General features: G+C 51.2%; 2 protein-coding genes across 2 annotated transcripts in view; one reads left to right on the top strand and one right to left on the bottom strand.

Annotated features, from left to right (window-relative positions):
• Positions 1-1,828: 1,828 nt before the first annotated feature.
• Positions 1,829-14,053, top strand: part of KL (klotho) — a 59,962-nt gene continuing 47,737 nt past the window's right edge. Inside the window, exon 1 of the mRNA XM_050937173.1 lies at positions 1,829-2,551. Coding sequence (XP_050793130.1) covers positions 1,829-2,551 — 723 coding nt within the window. The remainder of the gene's footprint in view (positions 2,552-14,053) is intronic.
• Positions 7,708-9,954, bottom strand: LOC127043307 (zinc finger protein with KRAB and SCAN domains 2-like). The gene is made up of 2 exons (XM_050937314.1): positions 9,055-9,954; positions 7,708-8,151 (listed from the first exon to the last, which is right to left on the bottom strand). The coding sequence occupies exons 1-2, from the start codon at positions 9,575-9,577 to the stop codon at positions 7,736-7,738; spliced, it is 939 nt and encodes a 312-aa protein (XP_050793271.1). The 5' UTR covers positions 9,578-9,954; the 3' UTR covers positions 7,708-7,735.

Raw genomic sequence — 14,053 nt, 5'->3', positions numbered from 1 at the left:
TTAAATACACTGTTTGATGGATTTTGCCCTGCGAAGATCTGTGAGGCATTTCTAAATGAAACGTTTTCGCATGCAGCAAACAATCATATACTATACTCTTCACCTCCAGAAAGGAAAATAGGATATGTCCTGGGGGTGGCTACCCAGAAACTAGTATATGCGTGGGTGAGAGAGTATAGAGTTCTTGGTCAATTATTTTTTTATTGTATGAATGGAATGGTCGCAACTGCGGTGACTCTTGATATTGCACCATGAAATAGATGCTGGATTGAAAAACATGGGATACATTTATTTTTAAAGTAATTTTCTATAGGATGAGTTTGGAGCCCCCGTGCCTTTGACATTTAAAACTGACAAAAGTGCTGTATGTAACTGTACTGCAAGGGGGTTGTGGCTCCAGGGCGTTATAAGTCAGTTCAATTTCTGTTGTCTGCGATAGTCGGCGTGATTTTAACTTTGACTCGTTACAGTCACAAGTATAGCCTTCCAGTTAGCAGCATAAACCTAGTTTACTGAGCGCTTGAAAGCGCTAGTGTAGACAGGCTTGGAGCTGATCCCCTCCTGGAGGTGGATTGCTGGGAGCGCTGGGAGACCTGTTTCCCAGCACTTGCCCGACCACACTCACACTCGCGTCCCTCCGGCAGCGTTTTGAAGTTTCCAGTGTAGACATATATTTAGTTAGTCACAGCCAGGGCCGGCTCTAGCCATTTCGCTGCCCCAAGCACGACGGCACGCCGCGGGGGGCGCTCTGCCGCTCGCCTGTCCCGCGGCTCCGGTGGACCTCCCGCAGGCGTCCCTGCGGATGCTCTACCGGACCCGCGGGACCGGCGAGGGGCAGAGCGCACCCCCCGCGGCCCCAAGCCTGGAGCCGGCCCTGGTCACAGCCAGTTTTTCCACCGTGGGAGCTCCGGTTATGGTATGGTACTTTCCCCCTTTCTTTCCTAATCGTGAAAGGCAATTTAATCACAAATTTGTCTCAGGAGCGCTAGAAGCGTTGACATTTAGAGGTCTGTTAACACGTTTCTTGAAGACTGTTTTGTGTTGACTTTGGTACAGTTGGTGAAACGCTTACTGTGACTGCTGTCCACTAAATCCATCCCGCACCAGGGCGCTGCACTTAAAAGCGTGGTCACCGTCACATCCCAAGCCTGGGGCTGGCACACGGAAAGAAGTGTCTCCCCAGTCAGATTTGGGCTGATGCGTGGGGGTGCAGAGAGATTCCTTGCCCCCGTACTGCTCCTTAGGAGCCTCCGGTTATTTCTCACCTGTTTTTGTGCTCCATCAATTATTGATTTAATCGGTTCAAAGAAAACATCCCACCGGGGTTTTAAATGGCTCCCTCCAGAGAAGGAAGCAGAGCAAGGCGCCAGCAGCAAAGGGCTCGTGTTCAAAGGCGTGTGCGTAAAGTTAGGCACCGCGGGGGTTTTAGGTACCCAGGCATCCCAGCGCCCCATGTCAATAACGGCCGCCCTTTGCAATGGGTCCCGCAGGGTTTGTCTCTGGAGCGCTCCAGGTGCAGGGGGACAGAGACAGCCCGACGCGCTGCTTCTCAGGGGAGAAGAGTTGGAGCCTATGGGGCAGCAGCTCCCCGTCCCCTTCCCTGTCCTGGCAGCGCGGACCCTGCACCCCTAGGACCGTCCCCCCCGTCACGGCTAAGCCAGGGCGCCCCGAGGCTCCAGCTCCCCGCCCCCCCCCCCTCCCGCAGGGCGCCGAGCACCTAGGTAATGATTAATGGCCGTGCCCACCCGGGGGGCGGGGAGGGGATAAAGGGGGCTGCGGGGCGGGAGCCAGGCGCTCACACGCGTCCCCTCTCCGCCCTCCCGGCAGCATGACACCTGCGGCCCCGCTCCCCCTGCTGCTGCTCTGCCTGCTGAGCGGCCGCCGGCTGCGCGGGGAGCCCGGACAAGGCGCGGGCACCTGGGCTCGCTTCGCCCGCCTGCCCTACCCGGAGGACGAGCTCTTCCTCTACGACACCTTCCCCGCGGGCTTCCTGTGGGGGGCGGGCAGCGCCGCGTACCAGGCCGAGGGGGGCTGGCGCCAGGACGGCAAAGGCGCCTCGGTGTGGGACACCTTCGCGCACCGGGCGGCGCCGGCCGGCGGGGACGTGGCCAGCGACAGCTACAACAACCTGTTCCGCGACACGGAGGGGCTGCGGCGCCTGGGTGTCTCCCACTACCGCTTCTCGCTCTCCTGGGCGCGCCTGCTGCCCAACGGCACCGCGCCCCCCAGCCCGGCCGGCCTGGCGCACTACGGCCGCCTGCTGGCCCGCCTGCGGCAGCTGGGCGTGGAGCCCGTGGTGACCCTCTACCACTGGGACCTGCCGCAGCGCCTGCAGGACGCCTACGGGGGCTGGGCCAGCCCGGCGCTGGCCGAGCTGTTCCGGGACTACGCCGAGCTCTGCTTCAGGCACTTCGGCGGCCAGGTCCGCTACTGGCTCACCATGGACAACCCCTACGTGGTGGCCTGGCACGGCTACGCCACCGGCAGGCTGCCCCCGGGCGTCAAGGGCGGCCCGCCGCTGGGCTACAGGGCGGCGCACAACCTCCTCCAGGTAAGGGCTGGGCGCCCGCGGGCCGGGGCTCGGCGGAGGAAACGCCTCGGGGTGGATGGATGGATGCCCACTCCCAGCCGAGCTGCATGGCTGGCCGGCCGGCCAAGGAGTTTGTCCCAGAAGTGAGGATGGAGGGAGCGGGCGAAAGCGCCTCAGTGTCCTCTTCTCTCCTCTCCTGAGTTGGAGAGGAGAGAAAATCCTCCCCCAGCTGGGACGGAGCGGCGGCTGGACAGGCGAGAGGAGATGGGGGCGGGTAGTGGAGGAGAGGGGAAGAGAGGAAGCGGCTGAGGAGCTGGGATTTACAAAGTCAGATCTATTAGTGCAGTTTTCCATCGGCAGTGATCCGGGGGCTTGACCAGGATGGGAAATGCCTGGCAGGAGTTGCTGATCTAAGAAACGTGGAAGGAAGGAGCATTGCAAACGATGTACGCCGACTCTAAGAACAGTTGGGGAAATCTGTAAATATATCACATTGACATTTACTGAGACAGAGAGAATATTTTCTAGAGTAGATGAATGGGATTCAGAGGCAGGCAAAGGAGATGAAGTGGAGTTCTACATGTTTGTAGATTGCTTGCAGATAATATCCATCTCCCTAACGTCTATCCACCTGTGAACTTTTGCCTGGTGCGGAGACTTTGTGAATTTATTGCCATCCACCAGAGAAGATAAAATACATTTGGCATCCCTGCTAAAATTGCCACTATATTAAATCTGCAAATTCAGACTATGCCATCTGCAATATAAAAAAAAGTCTGTATGATAGAATGTCTTCTCCACTCAAATAATGTTTAGCAAATGTGTAACACCTGTTTACACTGCAAGTGCTACAGTACCATAGGGTAGACACAGACTACAGAGACAGAAGTGGCTTTTCCATCACCGAAGGAGCTCCGCCTCCCTGTGTTGTAGTAGCTAGCACTATGTCTACACTACAGTCTATACAGGCATAATTTATGTCGCTTAGGGTTGTGAATAAACCACTCCCCTGTTGCAATAGTTGGAAGGTGTGTGGCAGCAGCATCCCACTCAGTGCACTGAATGAGACAAAAGTCCTGTAGAAAATAATAGTATGTGATGTTTAAAAACATAATGTATATGCGTAAGGGGACTGAATTAAAGTTGCACAGGCATTTCAAAACTTTTGGGTGCTTTATTTTGCAATCTTAATAGTGTTATTTTAACACAGTTTTTTTGTGTATAAAATTCTAGATTTTTTTTAAAGCAAACTGAAACACTCCTCCCACCCCCCAGACTCCATTGTGTAGCATCACATTGACACCCACATGGGTCATCAAACAGGGAATTTTTAAATCCACACATAGACCACTGCCACTTGAGCTAACAGAGTAACTGAGTAATATTGATAGGCTGTCATCTTCATTGTGGACCAGCACTTGATGAGGATGAGACACGCACTTCTTCAGCAGTTTTCAGGGATACTTGCTGACAGCAGAGAAATGGTGAGATTCAGGAATCTTGGGTTTCATTCTAAGCTTTGACTTGTGGCCAGTGCTTAATTTGTAATGTAATTTGTGTCAGGGCTCAAGCAATTTTTTTTACTTTCATAACTGACGCTGCAAGCCCAGAGTTGCTGAGGCTATGAAGTGCCAAGCTTAGAGGTGCCGGATCTCAGCCCTGGCAAGCCTCAGCAAAAATTAAGCACTGCTAGTGGCACAGATTCTTTTGTCTCTTACCTTGAAATTTGACCCCTTCTGCCCCATCCAATCCAATTTATCCTCTCGTCAGTCTTGTCTCTTCCCCCAACCCAGCTCCTCGCCCTAGTCCCAGTCTTCACTCCTCAGGCTTCTCATCCCAATCCAAATCTCCTTGCCCAGCCCACGCCAGTCTCCCCTTTGGTCTTCCTGTCTGAGTGCCAGGCTCCCCTCCTGCTTCCATTCCCAGTTACCCTGCTCCCAGTCCAATTCTTTTTGCCCAGTGCTCTTCCTTCTTCCAAGTCTTTCTCCCCAACCAGTCACAGTTCTCCTGATCCCACCTCACCATCTGACCTTCTGAGGGTATGGCTACACTTACATTTGTGCTGCGCTGGGAGTTACAGCTGTGTTCGTACAGCTGTGTAGGGACAGCGCTGCAGTGTGGCCACACTGACAGCTACCAGCGCTGCAGTGTGGCCACATTTGCAGCATTTGCAGCGCTGTTGGGAGTGGTGCATTGTGGGCAGCTATCCCACAGAGCACCTTGTCCCATTTTGGCGCCGTGGGTTGTGGGAAGGGGACGGAAGGGTGCGGGTCATTCCGCTTCCTGTTCCAACGCCCCGTGGTGCATCGCTACACATCCCAGCAGTTTGGCGCCATTGTGAGTCTGCAGCGTGATTTCTGTTAGAAATGGAGCCCGAGCTGCTGAGGACCTTGCTGATGAATGTTGCCAGCACATCACGTTTGGCAGTTGAGCTATTCCTTCAGCTCCAAAGTGACAGTGAGCAGTCAGACGATGATATTGATTCGCCTGATGCGCAAGACACCAAATTGCTTGTGGCAGTAACGGACGTGCTCAGCACCGTGGAACGCTGCCTTTGGGCTCGGGAAACAAGCACTGAGTGGTGGGATCACATCGTCCTGCAAGTCTGGGATGACGAGCAGTGACTGCAGAATGTTCGGATGAGAAAAGCCACTTTCATGGGACTGTGTGAGGAGCTTGCCCCCACCCTGCGGCGCAAGGACATGAGATTGAGAGCTGCCCTGCCAGTGGAGAAGCGAGTGGCTATTGCAATCTGGAAGCTGGCAACTCCAGACAGCTACCGATTGGTCGCGAACCAGTTTGGAGTGGGAAAGTCGACCGTTGGAATCGTGTAGATGCAAGTTTGCAGGGCCATTAATCGCATCCTGCTAAGAAGAACCGTGACTCTGGGGAACGTGCAAGACATTGTGGATGGCTTTGCACAAATGGGTTTCCCTAACTGTGGAGGGGCGATAGATGGGATGCATATTCCTATTCTGACACCACCCCACCTGGCATCTGAGTACATTAATCGCAAGGGGTATTTCTCTGTGGTTCTCCAAGCACTTGTGAATCACTGTGGGCGTTTCACTGACATTTACTCAGGATGGCCTGGAAAGGTGCATGATGCACGCATCTTTCGGAACAGTGCCCTGTTCAGGAAGCTGCAGGCCGGGACTTTTTTCCCAGACCGCAAGATCACAGTAGGGGACGTCGAAATGCCCATTGTGATCCTTGGAGACCCCGCTTATCCCTTAATGCCAGGGCTCATGAAACCGTATACAGGGAAGCTTGAGAGGAGCAAGGACCGGTTCAACTACAGGCTGAGCCGGTGCAGAATGACTGTGGAGTGTGCTTTCGGCCATTTAAAGGGACGCTGGAGGTGTCTTTATGGGAAGCTAGACTTGGGGGAAAGCAGCATCCCCGCTGTTATATCCGCGTGCTCAGGGCCGGTGCAAGGAAGTTTCACGCCCTAGGTGAAACTTCCACCTTGCGTCCCCCCAGCCCTGCAGCAGCTCCCCGCCCCCCCCGCCCTGAAGTGTGCCGCCCGCCCCCGTGGGAGCTCCCCACCCCATGGCCTGAGGAGCCCTGCGGTACCTCCTCACCCCAGCTCACCTCTGCTCCGCATCCTCTCCAAGCAGGACTGTGCAGTGGAACCCCTGGGCTGGCGGCTGCCAGCAGCGGCGTGCTGACCCAGGGGACCTCCCTGGGTTGCCAGCGGCGTGCCAGGGCAGCCCAGAGGATTCTGGGGGCCTGGGGTCTTCAGCGGCGGGGAGCCCCCGCTTTGGCAGTAATTTGGTGGCGGGGGGCCCTTCCGCTCTGGGACCTGCCGCCAAAGTGCCCCGGAGACCCACCGCGGGGCCTCCCCACCGCTGAATTGCCACCGAAGCGGGACCAGCTGCCGAAGTGCAGCCGGGTCTTCAGCGGTAATTCTGTGGCGGAGGGCCCCCGCCGCAGGTCTCCGGAGCACTTCAGCGACTGGTCCCAGAGTGGAAGGGCCCCCGCCACCGAATTACCGCCAAAGACCGGGCTGCATGTCGGCAGCGGGTCCCGCTTTGGCGGTAATTCACCAGTGGGGGGTCCTTCTGCCCTGGAGCAGAAGGACTCCTCCGCCAGCGAGGACCGGGAGCAGAAGAAGCTCCAGGGGCCGGGCCCCGTGAGAGTTTTCCGAGGCTCCCGGAGTGAGTGAAGGATCCCACTCCAGGGGCCTCGAAAAATGCTCGTGGGGGCCCCTGCGGGGCCTGGGGCAAATTGCACCCCTTGCCCCTCTCTCTGGGCGGCCCTGCTGGCGTGCTGACCAAGAGGAAGCCCTGGGCTGCCGGCAACGGCGCCCTGACCGGGGGGACCCCCTGGGCTGCCAGCTGCTGCGGCGGCGCCCTGACCCGGGGGGCCCCTGGCCTGCCGGCTGCCCTGGCGGTGCGCACTGACCCAGGGATGGGTCAGTGCACCTCCGCGGCAGCCGGCAGCCCGGGGTTTCCCTGGGCCAGGGGACCCTCCCCTGGGCTGCCGGCTGCCGCGGCGGCACCCTGACTCGGGGGACCCCCTGGGCTGCGGGCTGCTGCGGTGGTGCCCTGACCCGGGGGACACCCTGGGCTGCCCGCAGCTCATACTCCCTCTTTGTCCCAGCAGCAGCTGCCGGTCAACCATTTAAAAAAAAATTTGAGGGCGCTTTTTGGCACCCCCAAATCTCGGCGCCCTAGGCAACCCCCTGTTCGCCTAAATGGTTGCACCGGCCCTGCGCGTGCTGTACCCTCCATAATATTTGTGAAGGGAAGGGTGAAACATTCAGTGAGGAATGGACCTCTGAGGTTCGACGCCTAGAGGCTGAATTTGCACAGCCAGAGAGCAGGGCTACTAGAGAGGCCCAGCATAGGGCTTCAAGGATTAGGGATGCCTTAAGGGAGCAATTTGAGGCTGAAAGCCAACAGTAATGTTTGGTGCCTTACCAAGGGTGTGAAGTGCAGTGGTTACAATGATTTGCTGTGCCTGTTTTTCCCTTGGGGTACAGTATTTATCACTTTCTGCAATAATAAAAAATGTTTTAAAAGCCAAGAAATCATTTATTCAAAATACAGTACATAAAAGGGCAGGGGGGTAGGGTGCTGGACTGTACATTCAGAGGTTTGAATATGTCCTGCCTGGATTGCTGTGCAATGCCTGCTGCACTTCAGGATTAATATTCTGCATGGTGATGGGGTTGAGTGCATAGGGTAAGGGTCGTAGTTCTCAGGGCTGGTAGGTGAACGTACAGGTGTTGGGGGCAGCTGGTGGTGGTAAGAACCAGGATGCTGGAGAAAGGTGTTTTGAGCAAACACTGGGGCACAAGGGAGAGAGCTTTGGGGGGCGTGGGTTAGCACGGTACTGATCTGCCTGCATGGCTACGAGAGACTGCATACAGTCCGTTTGGCACACCAGGAGGCTTATCAGCTGCTTTGTGCTTTTCTTGGTAGCCAATTCCTTTCTCCTGCTTTGTGTTTCCCTCCACTCATGCATTTTCTCTCTCCAGTCCTGCAGCCTCTTATTCTCTCTGGCATACTGATTCATAACTGCTTTCACCAAATCTTCTTTGCTTTTCCTTGGTTTATGCCTCAAGTTCTGTAGTTTTTCAGCAGGCTGTGATAGGGCCGGAGGATTCAAGGACACTTAAAAAAACAGAAATAGAAACATTTAATACAGAGGCTGCATTGTTTATTATCACAGTGAAGGAGTTTGTAGACTATTTGTAGCATCATTTGCACATAGCAAACATAGCACAGAGAGGCCACAGCAGCGAAGACATGGTGAGTACTAGGGTGAGTGTTTCTGCCGCGACTCAACTGAGAAGGGGAGCTGCTTGAGTCAGGGCTCACTTGGGTTTCTGTGCATTGGGGAAAGCAGAGAGCAGCTGGGGGGAAAGTGCACTGAACACCACCCCCACAATTGCCACAGCAGTTACTCCTCTGGGAAGGGGAGCTGCTTGAGTCAGGGCTCACTGGGGTTTCTGTGCATTGGGGAAAGCAGAGAGCAGCTGGGGGGAAAGTGCACTGAACACCACCCCCACAATTGTCGCAGCAGTTACTCCTCTGGGAAGGGGAGCTGCTTGAGTTAGGGCTTACTGGGGTTTCTGTGCATTGGGGAAAGCAGAGAGCAGCTGGGGGGGACCTGCACTGAACAGTATCCCCTTTTCAACAGGATTTTCTACTGCCAGATATATCACTGCTGCGTGTTACCTGGGAAGAGTGGGAGGGTCTTCTACAGCAATGTGGATTCCGCCCTGGTCCCTGTGCAGCTTGCCTGTGTACAGCAATGGTCCCCCCACCCCTTGTGGCACAGTGGCACGGACGAGTTAGCCTGACCGGGACAAGGACCACGGTGGCTCTCCCTATAAACTTGCGCAAGCGCATTGCCCACTCTCTGGCTGAAACTTTTGAAGAGATTACTGAGGCTGATTACCGAGACATGATAGACAAAATCAATGGGCTATTCCACATCTAGCCATGCATGCAGGCAGCCATAACCCCCGCCTCTCCCAAAACATTTCCATCCTTAAAATAAAAGCTGCTTACCAGGAACCCGCTCCTCTGCTTCTTCTTCACCAACAAGTTCCAGCTGCTGTGACTGACTAGCTTCCTCCTGGCTTGAGAAGAGCTCCTGGCTGCATGCCTCCTGGGACTCCGGGGTGTCTCCCTCCACCCCAGTAGCCTCACTCTCGGCTTCCTCTACACTCTCCCCCTCTTCTCCCTGCTCTGAACTCTCCATCGTGGTCCTCGGATTGGCAGTGGGGTCACACTCAAGTATGGCATCCAGCTCCTGGTAAAAACGGCAGGTCGTGGGGGCAACTCCTGAGCGGCGGTTTCCCTCATGGGCTTTGCAATACGCACTCCGCAGCTCCTTTACTTTAACCCTGCACTGCAACGCGTCCCGTTCATGGCCCCTTTGCAGCAAAGACTTTGATATCTGCCCATAGGTATCATAATTTCTACGGCTGGAGCGCAGCTGTGACTGCACAGCTTCCTCACCCCAAACACTGATGAGGTCCTGCAGCTCGCAAGTGTTCCATGCTGGGGCTCGTTTGGGGCATGGAGGCATGGTCAGTGATTGCACTCCACACCTGGCTGAGCAAACAGGAAGAGGATTTTTAAAATTCCCGGGGCATTTAAAGCGTGAGTCACCTGAGCCCAGGGCAGTGGAGTGCGAAACGATGAGCAGAGTGGCTGAAAAGGTATGCTGGGATACCTCCTAATACCCTGGAGGCCAATAAAAGCGCTTTTGGTGGCCACACTTGATGACCAGCGCTGCATCACCAGCGCTGGAATCGCTACACCCCAAGCAGACCAGGTGTACAGCCCGCGCTGCAGCCAGGGAGTTGCAGCGCTGGCTGTGCTTTGCAAGTGTGGACACAGAGTGAGTTGCAGCGCTGTAACCTCATCACCGCGCTGCAACTCTCCAGTGTAGCCAAGCCCTGAGTCTTTCCACTACACCTCTCCTTCGTTACTTGTCCCAGTGAAATCAAGCTTGATATTCAGATATTCAGAAAAACTACTTTGTTCTCAACTGTTTGGCTATCAACAGATTAACACCCTACCTCTCTAATATACGTGTCCTTTCACATTTACCCCTAATTTACAATATGTACAGAGTTTCTAGCAACTTTTTTTGCTTTTATTAAAACAAAGACCTTTATGAGCAGAAAGAAGCTTGTGCAAGTCTTTTTACTGATGCATTTTACAGAACGTTGATTACTGTAAAGTATTAATTAATGTCCCTCAAATCCTTTAAATCCCACAGATACTAATGTGGATATTGGACTCTGTCTGAGGATAAGTTATTTAATATCTGAATAATTAATCAGATAAGAATTAGAATGTGAGTCAAATTCAGAGTTGGTGTAAACAAGTTAGTGAAATTTCATGCATTTACCTGGGTCTGAATTTGGCTGGTTATGTGTTCATTTTACACTGTTATATGTACTACCTTTTCATTTTTTGAACTTTTTAAATTTACATAGTCACTGTTTGTTCTTCTTTGTGGTTACCATTTTTCAATTTCTGAACTTTAGGGCAAAGGTGATAGTTTAATTTTCTTTTTAATAATGTTGAAAATTCAGTATATGGTTCCAAACTTTGACATATAGGAATTCTGGAATGAAATGTTATAAATGGAGAACTTCTAAAATACATCATGAATACCTGCAAGCATAAATACGTTGATTAAATTTAAGTGCCTAAATATGTGCCTAATCATGTTGCATAGTCACTTGAATGCTTATGGTCATAACCCCTGGCCAGCCTACCACTTCTTGTGCTCTCTTTTAGGTGCACAGTAGCTCTCATGCTTTAGTACCCAATCCTGCAAAATGCTGTGAGCTTCCTGTGAAGTGCTGAGGCAATTTCATCTCCTACAGAAGTCACCTTTGTAGGATTTGTCCAATAGCACCACCTGTTGAAAATGTTGAAGTGCTTGCTAGTGAAACTGCATGGCCAATTACTGTGTGTGCACAGGTGCTAATTTTGGAGAGAAATATAAGCACACATGACCCAGGGACTTCTCAGTGCCAACTGCCAGAGGGCACAGGAGATGCAAAGATTTTTACAGGGATTCCCTGAGTCAAATAGCTACATAACAAAAGGTTGGCATATGAAGGCTCTACTGAGAGTCCATAGCTCACTGGTCATCCTCATCATTGTGAAATGTATGTATGGATAATACTTCAGAAATTATGTAGCTATACTAAAAAAATATGTTCTTAATGTCTGGGAGTTAAGGCAGGTCACCAGGAAGTGACATACCTTGGACATGTTCCTTTCAGGCAGGAGGAAACAGATGCTTATCCCTCTGTCTGGCCACATGTGTATTGTGCATTGTACGTCTCACAGTGGAGGCTTATTTGCACACTAAGCTAAAAGTCAGTCAAAAAATTGCAAAATCTACAAGAGAGAAAATCTACAGGAAGAAATAAAATAGCAGGGGGGTATCCTGTTTATGACAAAGATAAAAGGATTAGTCTGGTATGTCAGGGAAGGCACAAAAAATACAGGATCCTTCATTGAGGAGACAAGCTAACAAGCTAACAGTCGTAGGAAAGGAGGGTCTCACCCAGACTGTCTGTAAAACACTGAAAAGACTTCAGGGGAGCGTTACTCTACGAGACATGAAAGTATCTAGTTAATTAAGTCTACGTTCTAGAATTTTATTTTATATGTAACCATTTGTTTCCAATACTTCTACTTGTTGTTACTTCAGTCTCTGTGCTTTGTTAAATAAACTGATACTTAATTTCACTACTAACAAATCTAAGTGCTGTGAGTTGAGTGGAGCGGTGATCCTGAGGTGAATCTGGTAAGCAGCAGCAGCTTTGAAGTGATAATTGAGATGACCCATAGAAGGTGTGAGGATAGTTTAACATGAGGAAGTAGATTCAGTTAGTGTAATGGCCCAACCATTCCCAGTCTCTGTTCAAACCTAAGTTAATTGTATCTAATTTGCATATTAATTCAAGTTCAGCAGTCTCTCTTTGGAATCTGTGGAATTCTGTGAGTGTCCAGTGGATCAGGGGCTGGGCCCTCCAGGGATATGCTCAGGAGGCTTGAGGATTGCAGTGTACCTACTGCTAATGTGTAGAGAGACAGTGAGGCCTGCCTAGGCCTAGAGAGACATGTGTTGCCTTTGCTCGTAGAGTTGGGGAGCTGACCAGCAGAAGACACAGATAAGGCTTCCTCATGCTAAGGGAAGGTATTAGCAAGGTGCCTCACGAGCCTGGGTACCACTTGAAAGCGTTACATGTTCTATAAATGTCCACTCACTAGTTATAAAGCTCTTTGCAGTAGCCTCACTTCAAATTCTGAATTGATAAAATAAGACACATTTTATCTAAGTAATAAGGAAGATGTATAATGTAGGTGAGTATAGTTTAGATTATTTTTGTTCTTCAAGGGTGTGTAGGAAACAAACCACTGGATAGTTCTACTGAGGTCAATGCAGCTATGCTGATTTACCCAAGCTGAAGATCTGGCCCTTAGTTTTAGGGTACTGGGGAAAATGAATGTTTTTCTTAAGCTAACGCTTTGTTTTTGACTTGTCTAAAACTCCAAAATGGGGTAAGAAATAGGTGCAATTATGTGCTTTTATTAACAAAAGAAGTTGAATAGAACAGGTTGAATCCACAGAGGTTGACACCCCCTCATGTCTACAGCCAGAAAACAGAATGGTAGAAAGCTGACACATATAGGATCTATCCTATTCTTATGAGCTCAGTTAAACGTTGTTATGGGCTGAGTTAGAACCTTGTTAAAACTGATGTATGAATGCACCCTTCACTTAAGATAGTTGTAAGAGAAAGTTAAGGGGCCGTACCTGGCAAACCAGCACCATGTAGCTGGAGGTTTCCTCTGTGTGTGTGTGTGTGTGTGTGTGTGAGAGAGAGAGAGAGAGGGAGAAACTGGGGTGCAGATACAGAAAATGTGACAGACAGAACAGAGACAGACTCAGAGGTAAGAAGCAAGAAATCCAAGCAACAGCCTGTGAACATGGTGTATGACCCTGGAAAAAAGCTAGAGAGGGTTTCTGGGTCTAGTGTTGACTCATGAGGCTTGGACTGTAAGCTAAGGGCATATCTATACTTAAAATGCCACAGTGGCACAGCTTCAGTGCTTCAGTGTAAACACTACCTATGCTGACCGGAGAGATTATCCTGTCAGCGTAGGTAATCCACGTGCCCAAGAGGCATTAGCTAGGTCCACAGAGGAATTCTTCTGTCTATTTAGTGCTGTCTACATGAGGACTTAGGTCAGCTTAACAATGCCACTCAGAGGTGTGGATTTTTCACATCTCTGATCAGAGGTGGTGCTAGCCCATTGGAGGCCATACATGGGAAAGCTCTGTGGGGGGATCCCCACATAACACATAATAAAAAGCAAATAGTGGGACCCTTTGAGCTGCTCGCGGCCCTAAGCAATTACTTAGGCCTAGTGCCGGCTTTGTCTCTGACTGCCATAGTTAAACTGACCTAATTTTCTAGTGTAGACTAGGCCTAAGAAGCTATTGTTTTGATTCTAGTTCCTTCTGCATTTGGAGAAACAGGGCCTTGTACATTCCTTGTAAATAAACAAGAGTGCATCAAAGAAAACATGAGATTCCATCATCAGTTTATACTTCCATTTGGAATACCTCCAAGGGTCTGAAGTTTGACTAGTTCCTCGGATTGAAAAGGAGCAACGCTATCTTTCAGATAAGAACGAGAAGAGTCACTGTCTCTTTACCGAGTGACTAGAGTATTGGTGGCCAGTCCCTTTTCTCCTCAAAGAATCAGAGAAATGTTCTGTTTCTGCAAATACATTTTTTCTGTTTCTTGAGCCAAGTGAATTGTTTGTGCATTGAACTGGAGCCAATTTGCACAATATAAACTGCATTTTCAGAAACCAAACAACACATTTATTTCTTCAAGAAGTGAAGAGGAGCTGCTGCCTAGAAACCAGTCACATTGCAGAGAGGATGCTGACTCTCCTCTCCGTTTCCTGGATAAATACTGTTCTTAGGTGTTGACCTTTTGGGGTTTGACCATTGAAC

Source organism: Gopherus flavomarginatus, chromosome 1 (genome assembly GCF_025201925.1).
Source record: "Gopherus flavomarginatus isolate rGopFla2 chromosome 1, rGopFla2.mat.asm, whole genome shotgun sequence".
Classification (NCBI taxonomy): domain Eukaryota; kingdom Metazoa; phylum Chordata; order Testudines; family Testudinidae; genus Gopherus; species Gopherus flavomarginatus.
Note: the sequence above shows the minus strand (reverse complement) of the source record. Positions and strands in the feature narration are given on the sequence as shown.